This window comes from Trematomus bernacchii, unplaced genomic scaffold (assembly GCF_902827165.1).
Source record: "Trematomus bernacchii unplaced genomic scaffold, fTreBer1.1, whole genome shotgun sequence".
Classification (NCBI taxonomy): domain Eukaryota; kingdom Metazoa; phylum Chordata; class Actinopteri; order Perciformes; family Nototheniidae; genus Trematomus; species Trematomus bernacchii.
The window spans coordinates 2,675,649-2,698,464 of NW_022987698.1; the positions used below are offsets into that span (position 1 = coordinate 2,675,649).

Below are 22,816 nucleotides of genomic sequence, written 5' to 3' on the forward strand. Positions count from 1 at the left end.
CAGGAAGTTCTCTGTCATGGCGGCCACAAAGGACAACCCACCCCACCCCCCACGAGTGAAATATATCAACTGTGTAGTGTAGTCACTTTAGAAAGCAGCTCGTGTTGAGAGACGACCGGTGCCAGATTTGGGTGGTGAGTACATGTGGCGTCATGACAATTAAGTAGATTGAGGTTATTGATCAAAATAAACAAATAAAATGTATTTCTGCAGTTTAAAATAAACTAATTGGCTGAACAGTTAGAATTATGGTAGTTAAAGTTAAGATCCTAAATCAATATGCATCTTGATGTTTTGATGAACTTGTTGATCTTTAAGGGTAGATATATTGATATACTGACAATTTGCATGTCTAAATGTTTCATGATTTAAGAGAGAAGAAGGGAAGGTATGTCTGCTCAAAGCGCAAAGAAGAAAAGGCTTGGCTCACGCCGCCGAGGAACAAACCAAAATGAAAAAACTAAGGCTGATGAGTTCCAAATAACGGACAGTACCTCTGAAGATCAACGCCACTTGACCGTAGATAATACTGAATCATTGAAAGTATTAGCTGAACCTGATAATTCACTATATGAAACGAATCCACCTGCATTTTCAGGTAACAGAAGGAAACTGGGGTCTAGTCGCAAAAATAAAGGACACCATGTAAGGGAATATGCAACTGAATCTTGCCATGAAACTAAAGAGGAAGTTAAGGAAACCATTGCAACAAAACAAATGTCACTTACAATGCAACATGTGACACAGGAAGTATTGATTCAAGAGAGTGAGAATATGTCTGCAACACATGAGAGTTGTCTGTATTCAGCTTCCGAACATGATTATTTTCCTGAACTTCAGAATGCTACTATAACAAACTATCCAGAGGCTGACCTGGACAGTGTTATTCCCAAAAGCGAAAATCTGCAAGCACACCTTTATGAAAATGTGACAAACTCTAAAATTGTATCAGACTCCTTTACATTTGTGCAAACCATGGAGGAAAGAGTCAACACATCTGAAACTCTTTACTGCGAGGAAGACAAGGAAAGTGCACACTGTGTAAGCAACTCTGAGTTAACAAGGTTAAGTCTTGCTTCACGTCCAAGTGTAGATCACGCAAATGTTAGGGAAATGTCAGAACAAAAGCTTCCTGATGTGTGTACTGAAAGAGAAAAAGAATGCAAAGAAATAGATGAGACAGAGTTGTTAAGGAAGGATGGAAACTTACAGGGCAATTATTTGGTAAGTGAGTCAGTCGTTTTGCCATTTGCCACCACACCCGAGATAACCACAGAGGAAACCATTCGAAGAGAAAATACTGAAAATGAGTCCAATGATGAGCCGGCTACAATGTCATCACCAAAAGAGGAAATGCTTACAGATGAGGAACAAAATGAGCCTTTCAGTTTGTCAGAACGCAAATGTGCTTATATAATAGAGGATGCCTCAAGCAAACAGCATGAACAGGACTTTAAGCCAGCCAAAATGCATAAAATTGACCACTCACCTCACTCTGAAAATCTGATCCACCAAACTGAAGTCAGAGACACATACCAATCAGAATTGAATGTAAAAAGAAGTGGATATTCTCCAATCAATCAGGAAATGTCAAATCCCGAAGTCAAAGGTTCTCATCAATCAGAGGATGGTGTAAACAAACTGCATGAACAGGAACGAAGGCCAACTGAAATTGAAGATATGCCACAACAAGATAATACATCTGTCAGTGTGATTCATGCTGCCACAGAAAAGTCTGAAATAATTTCTTGTAACCCAATGGACCCAAATGAAATCAGAGACACAAACCAATGTGAGAATGTTGTGAAAATAACTTGTGATTCTCCTACCTATCAGGACATTTCAATTCCTGACAACAAGCAGGATGAGTATCTTAATGAAGAAAGCATTTTTGAGGATTTAGAGCAGACAAATGAGGATCATCATGTCTCTGATACCAAGGAACCACCGATCAGCGACATTGAAGGAGTAGACTCTGCTCTAGGTCAGGTGAAGGAGATTGAAGGCCAAGTACAGTATGATATGAAACCCAGTGCTGAACCAAAGGGTCACGAGGAAGGACTTTTCTCTGTAATGGAGGAGGGTGAATCCTGTTCACAAGCTGTGCAATCAGGAATAACTGTGACTTCTGACTCCCAACCACAACAAAACATTGACTTTAACCCCATTGGGAACAGAAGAAAACTGGGGTCTAGCCGTAGAAATAAAGGAAGACAGCATGTCAAGGACTCTGTTAATGAATTGTACCATGAACCTACAGGGGAAGATTCTGGAAACGCCAGGGAAAATAAATCTCTTGAAACAGAATTGTCATTACAGATAGAGCCAGTAGTGCAGGAACAAACAAAGGAAACCATGTTGAAGGGAATGGAAATATTTGACACTGCTCCAACTGATGTTGGTGAGCTTGTTAAAGACAATTCACTTGTTGGCATCTCTGAGCTTACTGGTTCAAATGTACATGCACGTTTAACAGAAGATCAAAAGACAAATGTCCAATCAAATGTTGGGGAGATGCCAGAGGAAGAATTCCCAAATGTTTGTACCGTAACAGAAAAAGAAAGCATGGAAAATGACAATGTCACAGAAATGTTCAGGCACGGTGAAAATGTACAGACCAACTATTTGATGAGTGAGTCTCAGGTAACAACAGAAACTAATGAGTCCTCTATCACATCAGAGATAACCACAGAAGAACAAGACCTCAGAGAGAACACAGAACCTGAATGCAGTGTTGAACAAGAAGCATTTGCCTCATCAAAAGAGGAGTCTACAACAATTGAGGAAACACATGAGTTGTTCAATGTATCTGAAGTCAAAGGTGCTCATCAGTCAGATGATGGTGATAACAAACTCCATGAACAGGAGGTTAAGCCAACAGAAATTCAAGAAATATCTCAAATAGATTTCTCATCTGACCATGCGATTCATGTTGTCTCAGATAAATCTGAAATAATTTCTGGTAACACAATGGACCAAACTGAAAGCAGAGAGACAAACCAATGTGAGATTGTTGTGAAAATACCTGATGATTCTCATACCAGTCAGAAAATGTCACTTCTTCGCAACAAGCAGGATGAGTATCTTAATGAAGAAAGCATTTTTGAGGATTTAGAGCAGAAAAATGAGGATCATCATGTCTCTGATACCAAGGAACCACCGATCAGCGACATTGAAGGAGTAGACTCTGCTCTAGGTCAGGTGAAGGAGATTGAAGGCCAAGTACAGTATGATATGAAACCCAGTGCTGAACCAAAGGGTCATGAGGAAGGACTTTTCTCTGTAATGGAGGAGGGTGAATCCTGTTCACAAGCTGTGCAATCAGGAATAACTGTGACTTCTGACTCCCAACCACAACAAAACATTGACTTTAACCCCATTGGGAACAGAAGAAAACTGGGGTCCAGCCGTAGAAATAAAGGAAGACAGCATGTCAAGGACTCTGTTGCTGAATTGTACCATGAACCTACAGGGGAAGATTCTGGAAACACCAGGGAAAATAAATCTCTTGAAACAGAATTGTCATTACAGATAGAGCCAGTAGTGCAGGAACAAACAAAGGAAACCATGTTGAAGGGAATGGAAATATTTGACACTGCTCCAACTGATGTTGGTGAGCTTGTTAAAGACAATTCACTTGTTGGCATCTCTGAGCTTACTGGTTCAAATGTACATGCACGTTTAACAGAAGATCAAAAGACAAATGTCCAATCAAATGTTGGGGAGATGCCAGAGGAAGAATTCCCAAATGTTTGTACCGTAACAGAAAAAGAAAGCATGGAAAATGACAATGTCACAGAAATGTTCAGGCACGGTGAAAATGTACAGACCAACTATTTGATGAGTGAGTCTCAGGTAACAACAGAAACTAATGAGTCCTCTATCACATCAGAGATAACCACAGAAGAACAAGACCTCAGAGAGAACTCAGAACCTGAATGCAGTGTTGAACAAGAAGCATTTGCCTCATCAAAAGAGGAGTCTACAACAATTGAGGAAACACATGAGTTGTTCAATGTATCTGAAGTCGATGGTGATAATAAACTCCATGAACAGGAGGTTAATGCAACAGAAATTCAAGAAATACCTCAAATAGATTTCTCATCTGACCATGCGATTCATGCTGCCACAGAAAATTCTCAAATAATTTCTGGTAACACAATGGACCAAACTGAAATCAGAGAGACAAACCAATGTGAGATGGTTGTGAAAATACCTGATGATTCTCATACCAGTCAGAAAATGTCAGTTCTTGACAACAAGCAGGATGAGTATCTTAATGAAGAAAGCATTTTTGAGGATTTAGAGCAGACAAATGAGGATCATCATGTCTCTGATACCAAGGAACCACCGATCAGCGACATTGAAGGAGTAGACTCTGCTCTAGGTCAGGTGAAGGAGATTGAAGGCCAAGTACAGTATGATATGAAACCCAGTGCTGAACCAAAGGGTCGTGAGGAAGGACTTTTCTCTGAAATGGAGGAGGGTGAATCCTGTTCACAAGCTGTGCAATCAGGAATAACTGTGACTTCTGACTCCCATCCACAACAAAACATTGACTTTAACCCCATTGGGAACAGAAGAAAACTGGGGTCTAGCCGTAGAAATAAAGGAAGACAGCATGTCAAGGACTCTGTTGCTGAATTGTACCATGAACCTACAGGGGAAGATTCTGGAAACACCAGGGAAAATAAATCTCTTGAAACAGAATTGTCATTACAGATAGAGCCAGTAGTGCAGGAACAAACAAAGGAAACCATGTTGAAGGGAATGGAAATATTTGACACTGCTCCAACTGATGTTGGTGAGCTTGTTAAAGACAATTCACTTGTTGGCATCTCTGAGCTTACTGGTTCAAATGTACATGCACGTTTAACAGAAGTTCAAAAGACAACTGTCCAATCAAATGTTGGGGAGATGCCAGAGGAAGAATTCCCAAATGTTTGTACCGTAACAGAAAAAGAAAGCATGGAAAATGACAATGTCACAGAATTGTTCAGGCACGCTGAAAATGTACAGACCAACTATTTGGTGAGTGAGTCTCAGGTAAGAACAGCAAATAATGAGTCCTCTATCACATCAGAGATAACCACAGAAGAACAAGACCTCAGAGAGAACTCAGAACCTGAACAAGAAGCATTTGCCTCATCAAAAGAGGAGTCTACAACAATTGAGGAAACACATGAGTTGTTCAATGTATCTGAAGTCGATGGTGATAATAAACTCCATGAACAGGAGGTTAATGCAACAGAAATTCAAGAAATACCTCAAATAGATTTCTCATCTGACCATGCGATTCACGCTGCCACAGAAAATTCTCAAATAATTTCTGGTAACACAATGGACCAAACTGAAATCAGAGAGACAAACCAATGTGAGATGGTTGTGAAAATACCTGATGATTCTCCTACCAGTCAGAAAATGTCAGTTCTTGACAACAAGCAGGATGAGTATCTTAATGAAGAAAGCATTTTTGAGGATTTAGAGCAGACAAATGAGGATCATCATGTCTCTGATACCAAGGAACCACCGATCAGCGACATTGAAGGAGTAGACTCTGCTCTAGGTCAGGTGAAGGAGATTGAAGGCCAAGTACAGTATGATATGAAACCCAGTGCTGAACCAAAGGGTCGTGAGGAAGGACTTTTCTCTGAAATGGAGGAGGGTGAATCCTGTTCACAAGCTGTGCAATCAGGAATAACTGTGACTTCTGACTCCCAACCACAACAAAACATTGACTTTAATCCCATTGGGAACAGAAGAAAACTGGGGTCTAGCCGTAGAAATAAAGGAAGACAGCATGTCAAGGACTCTGTTGCTGAATTGTACCATGAACCTACAGGGGAAGATTCTGGAAACACCAGGGGAAATAAATCTCTTGAAACAGAATTGTCATTACAGATAGAGCCAGTAGTGCAGGAACAAACAAAGGAAACCATGTTGAAGGGAATGGAAATATTTGACACTGCTCCAACTGATGTTGGTGAGCTTGTTAAAGAAAATTCACTTGTTGGCATCTCTGAGCTTACTGGTTCAAATGTACATGCACGTTTAACAGAAGATCAAAAGACAAATGTCCAATCAAATGTTGGGGAGATGCCAGAGGAAGAATTCCCAAATGTTTGTACTGTAACAGAAAAAGAAAGCATGGAAAATGACAATGTCACAGAAATGTTCAGGCACGGTGAAAATGTACAGACCAACTATTTGATGAGTGAGTCTCAGGTAACAACAGCAAATAATGAGTCCTCTATCACATCAGAGATAACCACAGAAGAACAAGACCTCAGAGAGAACACAGAACCTGAATGCAGTGTTGAACAAGAAGCATTTGCCTCATCAAAAGAGGAGTCTACAACAATTGAGGAAACACATGAGTTGTTCAATGTATCTGAAGTCGATGGTGATAACAAACTCCATGAACAGGAGGTTAATGCAACAGAAATTCAAGAAATACCTCAAATAGATTTCTCATCTGACCATGCGATTCATGCTGCCACAGAAAATTCTCAAATAATTTCTGGTAACACAATGGACCAAACTGAAATCAGAGAGAGAAACCAATGTGAGATGGTTGTGAAAATACCTGATGATTCTCCTACCAGTCAGAAAATGTCAGTTCTTGACAACAAGCAGGATGAGTATCTTAATGAAGAAAGCATTTTTGAGGATTTAGAGCAGACAAATGAGGATCATCATGTCTATGATACCAAGGAACCACCGATCAGCGACATTGAAGGAGTAGACTCTGCTCTAGGTCAGGTGAAGGAGATTGAAGGCCAAGTACAGTATGATATGAAACCCAGTGCTGAACCAAAGGGTCATGAGGAAGGACTTTTCTCTGAAATGGAGGAGGGTGAATCCTGTTCACAAGCTGTGCAATCAGGAATAACTGTGACTTCTGACTCCCAACCACAACAAAACATTGACTTTAACCCCATTGGGAACAGAAGAAAACTGGGGTCTAGCCGTAGAAATAAAGGAAGACAGCATGTCAAGGACTCTGTTGCTGAATTGTACCATGAACCTACAGGGGAAGATTCTGGAAACGCCAGGGAAAATAAATCTCTTGAAACAGAATTGTCATTACAGATAGAGCCAGTAGTGCAGGAACAAACAAAGGAAACCATGTTGAAGGGAATGGAAATATTTGACACTGCTCCAACTGATGTTGGTGAGCTTGTTAAAGACAATTCACTTGTTGGCATCTCTGAGCTTACTGGTTCAAATGTACATGCACGTTTAACAGAAGATCAAAAGACAAATGTCCAATCAAATGTTGGGGAGATGCCAGAGGAAGAATTCCCAAATGTTTGTACTGTAACAGAAAAAGAAAGCATGGAAAATGACAATGTCACAGAATTGTTCAGGCACGCTGAAAATGTACAGACCAACTATTTGATGAGTGAGTCTCAGGTAACAACAGAAAATAATGAGTCCTCTATCACATCAGAGATAACCACAGAAGAACAAGACCTCAGAGAGAACTCAGAACCTGAATGCAGTGTTGAACAAGAAGCATTTGCCTCATCAAAAGAGGAGTCTACAACAATTGAGGAAACACATGAGTTGTTCAATGTATCTGAAGTCAAAGGTGCTCATCAGTCAGATGATGGTGATAACAAACTCCATGAACAGGAGGTTAAGCCAACAGAAATTCAAGAAATACCTCAAATAGATTTCTCATCTGACCATGCGATTCATGTTGTCTCAGATAAATCTGAAATCATTTCTGGTAACACAATGGACCAAACTGAAATCAGAGAGACAAACCAATGTGAGATGGTTGTGAAAATACCTGATGATTCTCCTACCAGTCAGAAAATGTCACTTCTTCGCAACAAGCAGGATGAGTATCTTATTGAAGAAAGCATTTTTGAGGATTTAGAGCAGACAAATGAGGATCATCATGTCTATGATACCAAGGAACCACCGATCAGCGACATTGAAGGAGTAGACTCTGCTCTAGGTCAGGTGAAGGAGATTGAAGGCCAAGTACAGTATGATATGAAACCCAGTGCTGAACCAAAGGGTCGTGAGGAAGGACTTTTCTCTGAAATGGAGGAGGGTGAATCCTGTTCACAAGCTGTGCAATCAGGAATAACTGTGACTTCTGACTCCCAACCACAAACAAAACATTGACTTTAACCCCATTGGGAACAGAAGAAAACTGGGGTCTAGCCGTAGAAATAAAGGAAGACAGCATGTCAAGGACTCTGTTGCTGAATTGTACCATGAACCTACAGGGGAAGATTCTGGAAACACCAGGGAAAATAAATCTCTTGAAACAGAATTGTCATTACAGATAGAGCCAGTAGTGCAGGAACAAACAAAGGAAACCATGTTGAAGGGAATGGAAATATTTGACACTGCTCCAACTGATGTTGGTGAGCTTGTTAAAGACAATTCACTTGTTGGCATCTCTGAGCTTACTGGTTCAAATGTACATGCACGTTTAACAGAAGTTCAAAAGACAACTGTCCAATCAAATGTTGGGGAGATGCCAGAGGAAGAATTCCCAAATGTTTGTACTGTAACAGAAAAAGAAAGCATGGAAAATGACAATGTCACAGAAATGTTCAGGCACGCTGAAAATGTACAGACCAACTATTTGGTGAGTGAGTCTCAGGTAACAACAGCAAATAATGAGTCCTCTATCACATCAGAGATAACCACAGAAGAACAAGACCTCAGAGAGAACTCAGAACCTGAATGCAGTGTTGAACAAGAAGCATTTGCCTCATCAAAAGAGGAGTCTACAACAATTGAGGAAACACATGAGTTGTTCAATGTATCTGAAGTCAAAGGTGCTCATCAGTCAGATGATGGTGATAACAAACTCCATGAACAGGAGGTTAAGCCAACAGAAATTCAAGAAATACCTAAAATAGATTTCTCATCTGACCATGCGATTCATGTTGTCTCAGATAAATCTGAAATAATTTCTGGTAACACAATGGACCAAACTGAAATCAGAGAGACAAACCAATGTGAGATTGTTGTGAAAATACCTGATGATTCTCATACCAGTCAGAAAATGTCACTTCTTCGCAACAAGCAGGATGAGTATCTTAATGAAGAAAGCATTTTTGAGGATTTAGAGCAGACAAATGAGGATCATCATGTCTCTGATACCAAGGAACCACCGATCAGCGACATTGAAGGAGTAGACTCTGCTCTAGGTCAGGTGAAGGAGATTGAAGGCCAAGTACAGTATGATATGAAACCCAGTGCTGAACCAAAGGGTCGTGAGGAAGGACTTTTCTCTGAAATGGAGGAGGGTGAATCCTGTTCACAAGCTGTGCAATCAGGAATAACTGTGACTTCTGACTCCCAACCACAACAAAACATTGACTTTAACCCCATTGGGAACAGAAGAAAACTGGGGTCTAGCCGTAGAAATAAAGGAAGACAGCATGTCAAGGACTCTGTTGCTGAATTGTACCATGAACCTACAGGGGAAGATTCTGGAAACGCCAGGGGAAATAAATCTCTTGAAACAGAATTGTCATTACCAATAGAGTCAGTAGTGCAGGAACAAACAAAGGAAACCATGTTGAAGGGAATGGAAATATTTGACACTGCTCCAACTGATGTTGGTGAGCTTGTTAAAGAAAATTCACTTGTTGGCATCTCTGAGCTTACTGGTTCAAATGTACATGCACGTTTAACAGAAGATCAAAAGACAAATGTCCAATCAAATGTTGGGGAGATGCCAGAGGAAGAATTCCCAAATGTTTGTACTGTAACAGAAAAAGAAAGCATGGAAAATGACAATGTCACAGAATTGTTCAGGCACGGTGAAAATGTACAGACCAACTATTTGGTGAGTGAGTCTCAGGTAACAACAGAAAATAATGAGTCCTCTATCACATCAGAGATAACCACAGAAGAACAAGACCTCAGAGAGAACTCAGAACCTGAACAAGAAGCATTTGCCTCATCAAAAGAGGAGTCTACAACAATTGAGGAAACACATGAGTTGTTCAATGTATCTGAAGTCGATGGTGATAATAAACTCCATGAACAGGAGGTTAATGCAACAGAAATTCAAGAAATACCTCAAATAGATTTCTCATCTGACCATGCGATTCATGCTGCCACAGAAAATTCTCAAATAATTTCTGGTAACACAATGGACCAAACTGAAATCAGAGAGACAAACCAATGTGAGATGGTTGTGAAAATACCTGATGATTCTCCTACCAGTCAGAAAATGTCAGTTCTTGACAACAAGCAGGATGAGTATCTTAATGAAGAAAGCATTTTTGAGGATTTAGAGCAGACAAATGAGGATCATCATGTCTCTGATACCAAGGAACCACCGATCAGCGACATTGAAGGAGTAGACTCTGCTCTAGGTCAGGTGAAGGAGATTGAAGGCCAAGTACAGTATGATATGAAACCCAGTGCTGAACCAAAGGGTCATGAGGAAGGACTTTTCTCTGAAATGGAGGAGGGTGAATCCTGTTCACAAGCTGTGCAATCAGGAATAACTGTGACTTCTGACTCCCAACCACAACAAAACATTGACTTTAACCCCATTGGGAACAGAAGAAAACTGGGGTCCAGCCGTAGAAATAAAGGAAGACAGCATGTCAAGGACTCTGTTGCTGAATTGTACCATGAACCTACAGGGGAAGATTCTGGAAACACCAGGGAAAATAAATCTCTTGAAACAGAATTGTCATTACAGATAGAGCCAGTAGTGCAGGAACAAACAAAGGAAACCATGTTGAAGGGAATGGAAATATTTGACACTGCTCCAACTGATGTTGGTGAGCTTGTTAAAGAAAATTCACTTGTTGGCATCTCTGAGCTTACTGGTTCAAATGTACATGCACGTTTAACAGAAGATCAAAAGACAAATGTCCAATCAAATGTTGGGGAGATGCCAGAGGAAGAATTCCCAAATGTTTGTACCGTAACAGAAAAAGAAAGCATGGAAAATGACAATGTCACAGAATTGTTCAGGCACGGTGAAAATGTACAGACCAACTATTTGATGAGTGAGTCTCAGATAACAACAGAAAATAATGAGTCCTCTATCACATCAGAGATAACCACAGAAGAACAAGACCTCAGAGAGAACTCAGAACCTGAATGCAGTGTTGAACAAGAAGCATTTGCCTCATCAAAAGAGGAGTCTACAACAATTGAGGAAACACATGAGTTGTTCAATGTATCTGAAGTCGATGGTGATAATAAACTCCATGAACAGGAGGTTAATGCAACAGAAATTCAAGAAATACCTAAAATAGATTTCTCATCTGACCATGCGATTCATGCTGCCACAGAAAATTCTCAAATAATTTCTGGTAACACAATGGACCAAACTGAAATCAGAGAGACAAACCAATGTGAGATTGTTGTGAAAATACCTGATGATTCTCATACCAGTCAGAAAATGTCACTTCTTCGCAACAAGCAGGATGAGTATCTTAATGAAGAAAGCATTTTTGAGGATTTAGAGCAGAAAAATGAGGATCATCATGTCTCTGATACCAAGGAACCACCGATCAGCGACATTGAAGGAGTAGACTCTGCTCTAGGTCAGGTGAAGGAGATTGAAGGCCAAGTACAGTATGATATGAAACCCAGTGCTGAACCAAAGGGTCACGAGGAAGGACTTTTCTCTGAAATGGAGGAGGGTGAATCCTGTTCACAAGCTGTGCAATCAGGAATAACTGTGACTTCTGACTCCCAACCACAACAAAACATTGACTTTAACCCCATTGGGAACAGAAGAAAACTGGGGTCCAGCCGTAGAAATAAAGGAAGACAGCATGTCAAGGACTCTGTTGCTGAATTGTACCATGAACCTACAGGGGAAGATTCTGGAAACACCAGGGAAAATAAATCTCTTGAAACAGAATTGTCATTACCAATAGAGCCAGTAGTGCAGGAACAAACAAAGGAAACCATGTTGAAGGGAATGGAAATATTTGACACTGCTCCAACTGATGTTGGTGAGCTTGTTAAAGACAATTCACTTGTTGGCATCTCTGAGCTTACTGGTTCAAATGTACATGCACGTTTAACAGAAGACCAAAAGACAAATGTCCAATCAAATGTTGGGGAGATGCCAGAGGAAGAATTCCCAAATGTTTGTACCGTAACAGAAAAAGAAAGCATGGAAAATGACAATGTCACAGAATTGTTCAGGCACGGTGAAAATGTACAGACCAACTATTTGATGAGTGAGTCTCAGGTAACAACAGAAACTAATGAGTCCTCTATCACATCAGAGATAACCACAGAAGAACAAGACCTCAGAGAGAACACAGAACCTGAATGCAGTGTTGAACAAGAAGCATTTGCCTCATCAAAAGAGGAGTCTACAACAATTGAGGAAACACATGAGTTGTTCAATGTATCTGAAGTCAAAGGTGCTCATCAGTCAGATGATGGTGATAACAAACTCCATGAACAGGAGGTTAAGCCAACAGAAATTCAAGAAATACCTCAAATAGATTTCTCATCTGACCATGCGATTCATGTTGTCTCAGATAAATCTGAAATAATTTCTGGTAACACAATGGACCAAACTGAAATCAGAGAGACAAACCAATGTGAGATTGTTGTGAAAATACCTGATGATTCTCATACCAGTCAGAAAATGTCACTTCTTCGCAACAAGCAGGATGAGTATCTTAATGAAGAAAGCATTTTTGAGGATTTAGAGCAGACAAATGAGGATCATCATGTCTCTGATACCAAGGAACCACCGATCAGCGACATTGAAGGAGTAGACTCTGCTCTAGGTCAGGTGAAGGAGATTGAAGGCCAAGTACAGTATGATATGAAACCCAGTGCTGAACCAAAGGGTCACGGGGAAGGACTTTTCTCTGAAATGGAGGAGGGTGAATCCTGTTCACAAGCTGTGCAATCAGGAATAACTGTGACTTCTGACTCCCAACCACAACAAAACATTGACTTTAACCCCATTGGGAACAGAAGAAAACTGGGGTCTAGCCGTAGAAATAAAGGAAGACAGCATGTCAAGGACTCTGTTGCTGAATTGTACCATGAACCTACAGGGGAAGATTCTGGATACACCAGGGGAAATAAATCTCTTGAAACAGAATTGTCATTACAGATAGAGCCAGTAGTGCAGGAACAAACAAAGGAAACCATGTTGAAGGGAATGGAAATATTTGACACTGCTCCAACTGATGTTGGTGAGCTTGTTAAAGACAATTCACTTGTTGGCATCTCTGAGCTTACTGGTTCAAATGTACATGCACGTTTAACAGAAGATCAAAAGACAAATGTCCAATCAAATGTTGGGGAGATGCCAGAAGAAGAATTCCCAAATGTTTGTACCGTAACAGAAAAAGAAAGCATGGAAAATGACAATGTCACAGAAATGTTCAGGCACGGTGAAAATGTACAGACCAACTATTTGATGAGTGAGTCTCAGGTAACAACAGAAACTAATGAGTCCTCTATCACATCAGAGATAACCACAGAAGAACAAGACCTCAGAGAGAACTCAGAACCTGAACAAGAAGCATTTGCCTCATCAAAAGAGGAGTCTACAACAATTGAGGAAACACATGAGTTGTTCAATGTATCTGAAGTCAAAGGTGCTCATCAGTCAGATGATGGTGATAACAAACTCCATGAACAGGAGGTTAAGCCAACAGAAATTCAAGAAATACCTCAAATAGATTTCTCATCTGACCATGCGATTCATGTTGTCTCAGATAAATCTGAAATAATTTCTGGTAACACAATGGACCAAACTGAAAGCAGAGAGACAAACCAATGTGAGATTGTTGTGAAAATACCTGATGATTCTCATACCAGTCAGAAAATGTCACTTCTTCGCAACAAGCAGGATGAGTATCTTAATGAAGAAAGCATTTTTGAGGATTTAGAGCAGACAAATGAGGATCATCATGTCTATGATACCAAGGAACCACCGATCAGCGACATTGAAGGAGTAGACTCTGCTCTAGGTCAGGTGAAGGAGATTGAAGGCCAAGTACAGTATGATATGAAATCCAGTGCTGAACCAAAGGGTCGTGAGGAAGGACTTTTCTCTGAAATGGAGGAGGGTGAATCCTGTTCACAAGCTGTGCAATCAGGAATAACTGTGACTTCTGACTCCCAACCACAACAAAACATTGACTTTAACCCCATTGGGAACAGAAGAAAACTGGGGTCTAGCCGTAGAAATAAAGGAAGACAGCATGTCAAGGACTCTGTTGCTGAATTGTACCATGAACCTACAGGGGAAGATTCTGCAAACACCAGGGGAAATAAATCTCTTGAAACAGAATTGTCATTACAGATAGAGCCAGTAGTGCAGGAACAAACAAAGGAAACCATGTTGAAGGGAATGGAAATATTTGACACTGCTCCAACTGATGTTGGTGAGCTTGTTAAAGACAATTCACTTGTTGGCATCTCTGAGCTTACTGGTTCAAATGTACATGCACGTTTAACAGAAGATCAAAAGACAAATGTCCAATCAAATGTTGGGGAGATGCCAGAGGAAGAATTCCCAAATGTTTGTACTGTAACAGAAAAAGAAAGCATGGAAAATGACAATGTCACAGAAATGTTCAGGCACGGTGAAAATGTACAGACCAACTATTTGATAAGTGAGTCTCAGGTAACAACAGCAAATAATGAGTCCTCTATCACATCAGAGATAACCACAGAAGAACAAGACCTCAGAGAGAACTCAGAACCTGAATGCACCACAAACCCCACAGGGAACAGAAGGAAATTTGGATCAAGCAGAAGAAACAAAGGACCACTGCACATCAAGGACACTACAAGAATGTCATTAGTAACAGAGACAATAAAGCAGGAAGAATTAAAAAAGAAGTCCGACCTAGATTTAAGTTCAAACGTAAGTGACGAAGAAAACACAGACATTTTCTTGCAGGAAGGCATCATTTTGTCACAGAATGAGAAGGACAACAGTGCATTTATGAAAACAGACATTGATTTAAGCCCTAGCAATGATGTATTTGTCAACTCCAATAAGGATGTTGATGAGGAACAAAATAAACAAAAGAAAGAGACTGAAAATGTATGCCAGCTTGGAGGATGTGACACAGTTAAAACAGACTTGACGCAACCACCAGAAGTCTCAGTTTGGAAAGCTGATTCAGACATACAAACTATCTCATACCATGGTGACAATGTCTCCTCACGGCCAATTGCTTTTGATGTTCTTGAGCAAGAAGAGACTTTTCAATTCCAAAGCTCTGAAGCTTTATCTTGTGACAAAGACATTAATGTGCAACAGACAAATGATACATCACCAACTGTGCGCGATGTCACAGTAAAATACTTTAAATCAGGACCGGAGAGTTCAATGTACATGCAAGTTTCTAACCAGGATGCAGATGGAGAACAATCAGAGGATCCTTTAAAGTCGGAACACAAAGCCCAAGAAATTAATATTTCAGAAAAGATCACAAAGAACAAAACCTTGGCTCCATTTCACACAGGTCTTGAGGAAAACTTCAGAGCAGAACCAGCTGTGAATATGTTTGAGGAAAGTGAGATTTCCAGCCATCTAAAGGAACAAGAAGAATCTCATTCAGACAACAGTGAAAATGTGCAGGGAAGATCGAAACAGAAGAGGAGAAAGATGGGCTCTACTCGCCGGGCTCAACTCAATAGGAAACCAGAGGAAAAGAGTGATGAAAGAGAAAGTGACTTTAAAACAGAAGCTGACATGAGACATCTTGAAAAGATAGAAGGACTGGAAGAGTTACCTATGATTATGACTGCAAAGGTATCACAGAGTGAACATGCAAAAGCATCACAAAGTCCAATGAATAAAGAACAAGAAGCCAATGAAACCAGCACAGTGCACAACAACAGACAAAACATACCAAGCTCTGACTTGCAAGTTGTTAATCCTGCTATATTTGTTCATGTAGCTGATGAAAGGGAGAGTGAGAGGAATTTAAATGTTTGTGTGGAACCACCACAGATAGATGATTTCACAACCACTGAGAGACAAATCCCCAGTCCGTTACTGTCTGAAAATACTGAAGAGAATAGAAACACAGTTATCATAGGAGAGAGCTTTGTGTCTTTATGTGAGATCACACAGAGTATGCAAAATGATGAGGAAAGTGTAAGCATAATTGAGGACCAGACTATGAAATCAGCCGACGCGCCTGTTGTGGCAGATTTGGAAATATTGACATATGTGGTAAGAGAAGGAGCAGAACATGAACATATCAGTGCCCAGTTTAGTAAACAACAGTTGGACAACCCCACTGAAGAAGTTGCGAATAAAATTATAGAGATGAAGAATCCAAGTCCAAACAGGAGGAAAAAGATGGGCTCAACCCGCAGGAATTTTGGATCAAGACACAAAAGGGAAGACTTGCATCAAGAACAGGATGTGGATAATGAAGCAACAGAGACTGCATCCAATGTTGGAGATGTGAAGACTGAACTTTTCTCCAACATCACAGAAGATGAGCTTCAGCTTAACTTAAAACACAAAGACACGGGCTCTGAGCAAAGGAAAGAAAACTTATTTGAAACAGTGGAGTACAGCCAGATTGGTGACTCTCACATTAAACCTCACCAGCCATTGGAAGATAATCCTGTTCCTCCTGGTCAACTCATAGAAACAGAGCATCAACGTACTCCCAATTCTTTTGCTGCAATACCTTCCACTTCCCCAAAAGAAGATTTAATGTCAGAAACAGCTTCTGGTGGGAGAAGAAGAAAAATGGGATCTAGCAGGAAGTCACATGGACTCAAAAGATATGAAAACCAAACCGCAAGTGGAGACAAAATACAAGATACACAACATGAGAGAGATGTCAGAAGTAATACAGATGAAAGTGCCATCAAGACACCTGAAGAGCTGAGAGAAGAATCTTTGAGCCTGGTCCAAATATCAGAGGTAAGCAGCAGAGTCATTTTGATCTTTAGCTTTGAGTGTTTACAAGTTATCATCCGATCCTTAGTGTACTTTCTAAACATTGCTTTATCATGTATTTTTTTACGTTGGGCCTTTATCTTGAAGTGAATTAATGGACATTTGTTATTTGTTATTACAGTTATTGTATGTCGTGTCGTGCTGTTATTCCTGTTTGCATAAATCCTCTTGCACACTGGTCAAGTGTTTGTTTTGAGAACAACATGACACAGTGAAATAAAATGAGGACATGCGGTCTACACGACATGTTTCACATTCTGAAAAGGAGAACATAAAGCTGTATCATGTGCCTTGATCTTAATGGTGGGCTGTAGCATTTAGCTGCTTTTTATTGACTTCTAACAACATAGAGGCCTCATAAAAACGATCTTACTTGTACGTCACATTTATGAAAAATGCATATATATATAAAAGCCCTGTTATTGTTCCTTTCTATAAAATGTAATTCTCCTATTTGTATCAATACATTGTTGGACAAATAATATAAATTCCTCACATTCTTAAAATATCCTGTAAAACTTCATGCTTCACTTTCTGTGTGCTAGAGGATTATTTCTGGAAAACCTGTCAAAAACGTTTGGATGAGCGGATATTATAATTACAAATGAAGATTCTCTTTTGTCTTTGTGAAACAAAACAGAAAACAATGTACTTATTATCAAAATGCCATATATTGAATATGAGATCTACATTCAAAATCAAATCTGCCCTGCTGTCACCTTGTGATTGGGATTCTTTTGTCTGTGCAGGCAGGTAAAAGTGAGAAGAAACCATCGAACATCAGCATCTCAAAGGAAGAAATTGCCCCAAGGACTGTGAGGTAAGTCTGGCGCTGAGGAACAGAGATATAAAAGACCCTCCAAAGGCTTGTTGATCTGATGAGCTAAAAACAGCAGTTATGATCTTCCTGAAAAACTACCAGATATGAAGCTTCATTCATATCAACATGGTTCAAATTGTAACTGTGTTAAAGTACACATGAATAATTTAATTTACAAGCACATTAGATCTCAATAAGTATATATGCACAGCATTGAAAAATCACCTATAACCTAAAATATATATATATTGTAAGAGTTTTCCAAACGTTACTGAACAAGATCAGTTTAATTCTGTTACACTAACTTTTTCCTTTCCAACATTGTGAGACCATAGAGTTGAATTGTAAGCGGTTAGCATTCAGAACAAAGACACATAATCAGTATCCTGTTATCAATTCAAAATGAAACCTTAAATAGAACTGTTGAAGTCGTGTTTCCTCTGAATCATCTACACTGATCTTCATGCACAGAGAATCTGCAGTAGGCCACAAACTCCATACGAGCAGGTTTGAGTCATCAGTACAGTGGCAACATTGTTGAGTTGCATTTAGCTTCATAACAGGCTGATAAGAAGTCCGGAGTAATAAGAATAAAAGGAAAAGCAAACACATAAGTTAAAGATTTACTTTTTGAAAGCCAGCTAATGGAGGACAGACACAGGGACAGGGCTCAGGAGTATAATGTAGGGTGGATGTTATTATTGTGTGTTCAGTTGTAGGCATGTAAATTGAGAAGTCGGTTTTCTAGGCTTGTCAATTATTCAGGTGTGCTTTTCCTGGAGGGATGTATTTTTAACATGTCTGCTACTGCTTCTAACATGTCTGCTATTTGCGTTTCTTTTGTGATTTGCCTAATGTTTTGCTCAAATTCCTTCAATCCAAGATAGCTTCCTATGACAATGAAAGAAACCTTGACCACATCCTTAGTGTATCCACTTCTAATATTAGTCAATGTGATGATTCATTTGGGGATGCTGATGTCTGAACATTTAAAATGTGAATAACTTTTAGTATGCTGATCTTTTTCTGTGTGTTGTTTAAAGTCGTTATTGTTGTCTGTTCAACAGTGAGAAGACGGTTCAACATCTTTATGCTGAAGTCGAGCTGAGCCAACAGAAGTTTTCTCTGGGTGAACAGAGCATTAATACTTACACACAGCTGCTAAAGATAATGAGAGAGGGAAGTTTAATATGGAGATAAATAAATATAATGTGTGACCAATAATGTTTTTGTTTTCAGAGGGTCATTCCAGAATAGCAGATCATAAAGCAAATGCTTACAATGTGATGATGGTTGGAGACAGCAGCGTGGGAAAAACCTCCTTCATGAAAAGAGCTCAGAGTGGAAAGTTTTCTTTAGATTTACCCGCCTCAGTTGGTAAGATCTGATCTTCATACTACTTTAATAACATGAATGTGTGTAAATATACAAAATAATGTAACATATACACATTTTGTAGGAATTGATTCCTGCATGTGGACTGTGGTAGTGGAAGGAAAGCCCGTGGTGCTACAGCTGTGGGATACAGCGGGACAAGAAAGGTATGTTTTTCTTAACAGTACATTTCTGAGGCATTTGTACCAAGTAATCATAAATATGCACTCACTTTTAAATCGCAAAGAATACATGTTTCATAATAAATAATACATCTACTATAAGAAAATCATTGAGGTGTGGAATTGTTACCACAAAATACAGCCAGCATTAATAATATACAGGTGCTTTGAGTCCCGTCAGTCTTTCCCTGTTAAGGTAGATGTGGTTGCATTCAGAAGCTGCTCTAAAAAAAGAAAACAATTTATTCGCTGGCATTTCCAAGCTTTCATAAATAGCAGTTTGAAGAAGAGATCAAAAAGAAGCAAGGGACTCAGTGTGTTTGTCACAAACCGTGACGTGGCTGGGAACACTCACTTGCAATATGCATGAGCATACATTTGAAGTATAACGTTTATTGTTGGACAAACATATTTTGTCTAATGACGATGACCCTGGTCTAGCTGAGAGATGTCTGTGAGGAGTTCAAATGTCCCTGACCATATGATGAGGTACACTGTCAATTACATCCGCCTTAACAATACATGTTTTATAATATACAACGCTTAAAAGTTTAAATATATTGTAAATATTTCGATTTTACTGGACATTTTTATTCAAATGTAAAAGTGTAGGACATGTTTCTCAAGCAATTTAAATGAATCGATTAAAAAACGTTTTTATTAATTTCCACTATTCTCCTGAGACTATTCTTAATAGACTCAGGAGAATAGTAAAAAGGAATACATAATTTTTTTCCTTGATGAAAGTAATTTTCTTTTATCAGTAGGCTTTTTCTGTCATGCCTATGTATACGGAACATTGTAGAGCCCTCACACGATACGCACAATTTGTGATGATGTTACTTCTGTCACCCTCACGAGGAGAGGGGACACTGCAGCGAGTATAAACCATACTTTACGAGCTCCTCCAGATGTCTGCTGCGGGTACGCACTGTATCTGCTCTTTGCTAGGAAAGCTAGACATCATTATCTGAGAAGGAGGCATCACTGTCAAAGGTGCAGAGTATAATTTAGTGGTTTATGATGGCCCGAATGTTGGAAAGTGTTGTCAGATACCTTGGCTGTAAGCCAAGACTTTTGATGAGCACTTGTTATTGTAGAGCAGGCACGGAAACTGTAAATCTAAAAGTTACCACAGGCAGCATGACGTCTGAACTTCTGCCAGATGATCTGCTCAAAACCCGACAAGTCTCCCTCAGGCCAGGTTGTAACTTGTTTCTGAACTAGTTTCACACATTTCCGCAGTGTTTAGTTGGGAGGAATTAGCGAAACAGGAATGGTGACTGTGATAAGGTAAAGAGATTGACACTTGCATTGTGTGTTTCATTGAGGTAGTAGTTGTGCAACCACTGTCTTGAAAAATGTGCAGAATGTTTTGAGGAAAGTCTCTGAAAACTCAACTGACAAGTGTCATTAAACTGTCAGAGGCCCACTCCAAAACACCTTAGGGCTGTTCAGTCACAGATTGGTGTTTCTCGCTCTGAGTGGCCTAATTTAAAAAGGTGTCTGTGTCTGATTACATGCTTTCTGATTTTAAAGGTTTCACAGCATCACGAGGCAGATTTTCCACAAAGCCCACGCATTTCTGTTGATGTATGACATCACTTCCTCTGAGACTTTTTCTGCAGTTAGCTACTGGGCAAACTGTATTCAGGTATGTTGTAATACTCGCTTTGTTCATAATGTTTCTTTTTTACAGATGTGGAAACGTTACGTTTTTATTCAAGGCCAGGCATACTGTTAAGTTGTAATACTGCTCTCCTTTTTTTCACACTGATACTTTTCTTCACACTGATAAAAGTGTGAAGTATTTTTTAAAGCCACTCACTTGAAGGCAGAATGTGTTGCCTTAACAAATATCAAAAGAAAGAAAAAATAGAAATCTGACCAGGTATTTGTTGCTACTACCAGAGACATAATTTAAATGTGATACCTAGTCTATAATTAAATCATTATCCGCTTATATATTATATAAATTCAAAATCTTAAATGTTGTCTTAAACTAGAAAATTACAAACATGGTGGATTCTGTATTTAAAACAGCAGCACATACTTACAGGAACAACAAACAATACCCACATTGATGACATCCATGTTAGAAAAATGCCAAATATGCATGAACAATTCTTTGTCTTCCAATATTGATATTTGAAAATGGTGTTCATATCAGTTAGTTATTTATGTGAGAGCAAACTAGTTAAAACTTGGTTTAGTAAAGATTATTTATCGGATTTATAGCAATAAAAGTCAGATTGGTAGTTTGTAGAGAGACTTTTAAGAGTTTAATTGAAATCCAAACAATAATAGATCTAATCTTTGTTTTGCAGGAAGGCGCTGACGAAGACGTGAACATTTTACTTGTGGGCAATAAGAGTGATCGTGCAGAGCGGCAGGTTAAAATTCAGGAGGCGGAGAATCTTGCTAAGGTTTGGATCTGTGGCATTACATTTTCATACACTTTTAGCTCAGATAAAAACAAAATACTGTGGTTGCTTTAATCATTAAACATTCACATTAAAACAGCAGGTTTGCTTTCACAGGAATATAACTTTGAATTTATGGAGTGCAGCGCTGCCACAGGGGAAAATGTGGTTCAGGGTTTGGAAACTGTGGCCAGGTAACACATTTCACTTTCCCGTTTACCACACCTGTATTAAAAACATGTCTTTTAATGTCGATTTCCCTCCATGAAACTGATTGTGTTGTTGCTGACAGGATGTTGAGTGAAAAGCATGGCACGAGAGAGGAAGCCATGGTGTTACACAAAGAGCCCCCGCAGAAAAAATCCTCAGGATGTTGCTGAACAAGATGTGCGTCTGCAGAGAGGAGGGATCCTGCACACAGTGGAAACTCTGGACTGGCTCTTTAGAGGGTTTTTCTGTTTGTCACAACTAAAACATATTTAATGATTTTTTCAGTTGTATTCCAAACTGTATTGATTTATATACATGTTGTGTTTCCTTTTCACAACTATCTTCAGCTGTTTTATTATGTATACCAAGCCTTAAAGTACATTATTGTTTAAGAGGTTAATTGAAGAGTAAACATAAAATCCTGTTGTTGCATAAAATATACTGAAAATATAGCATTTTCAGATAAGCTTATTAATGTTCAATATTTATTTATGTATTACACTGCATAGCTGTTGTGGTATTTCTTTAGAGGCAGCCCAATGAACAGTTGTAATTGATCCAGGAAATACTTATCACATGAACAATTTATTTTAAAAAAAATTTGCTTTTTTATATGATAACTGGTTTAGGTTGCTTTCTTATTTCAAATCATTTCTAACTTAACTACCTGTGTGAGTTGTGATGCTACTGTTAATTATGCAATTGTATTTTTTCCCCCATTTTGGGAATACAAGTTGAAAATCATTTGAAATTAAATTGTTAAAAAAATGTTGTAGGTATTTTGTAACTAATTGTTCTATTATGTGATTTATGCACATTTTGTGACCCTGCAATCAATTAGAAAATGTTTTTGATCTGTGACTTTTTTGTATTG

The 22,816-nt window shown here is 39.1% G+C and overlaps 1 protein-coding gene across 8 annotated transcripts; it reads left to right on the top strand.

Moving 5' to 3' along the window:
- The first annotated feature begins 61 nt into the window (after positions 1-61).
- Positions 62-22,710, top strand: rab44 (RAB44, member RAS oncogene family). Of its 8 annotated transcripts, none has more exons than XM_034138966.1 (12): positions 62-134; positions 374-7,539; positions 9,953-12,334; positions 13,535-16,897; positions 17,683-17,753; positions 18,821-18,882; positions 18,993-19,130; positions 19,213-19,294; positions 20,849-20,963; positions 21,637-21,735; positions 21,850-21,926; positions 22,025-22,710. In XM_034138966.1, the coding sequence occupies exons 2-12, from the start codon at positions 391-393 to the stop codon at positions 22,110-22,112; spliced, it is 13,626 nt and encodes a 4,541-aa protein (XP_033994857.1). In that variant the 5' UTR covers positions 62-134; positions 374-390; the 3' UTR covers positions 22,113-22,710. The 8 variants fall into 8 exon arrangements, with proteins under 8 accessions (XP_033994857.1, XP_033994858.1, XP_033994854.1 ...); XM_034138967.1 differs by having other exon boundaries at positions 9,953-11,143; XM_034138963.1 differs by having other exon boundaries at positions 374-3,978; positions 5,158-7,539; positions 9,953-16,897.
- Positions 22,711-22,816: the final 106 nt, after the last annotated feature.

What these genes read in the sequence shown, in the direction of transcription:
- rab44 (XM_034138962.1), top strand. Translation starts at nt 391, where the DNA reads ATGTCTGCTCAAAGCGCAAAGAAGAAAAGGCTTGGCTCACGCCGCCGA. An exon ending in GATACAGCGGGACAAGAAAG is followed by an intron (nt 19,295 to 20,848) that starts GTATGTTTTTCT and finishes CTGATTTTAAAG; the next exon opens with GTTTCACAGCATCACGAGGC. An exon ending in ACTGGGCAAACTGTATTCAG is followed by an intron (nt 20,964 to 21,636) that starts GTATGTTGTAAT and finishes TTTGTTTTGCAG; the next exon opens with GAAGGCGCTGACGAAGACGT.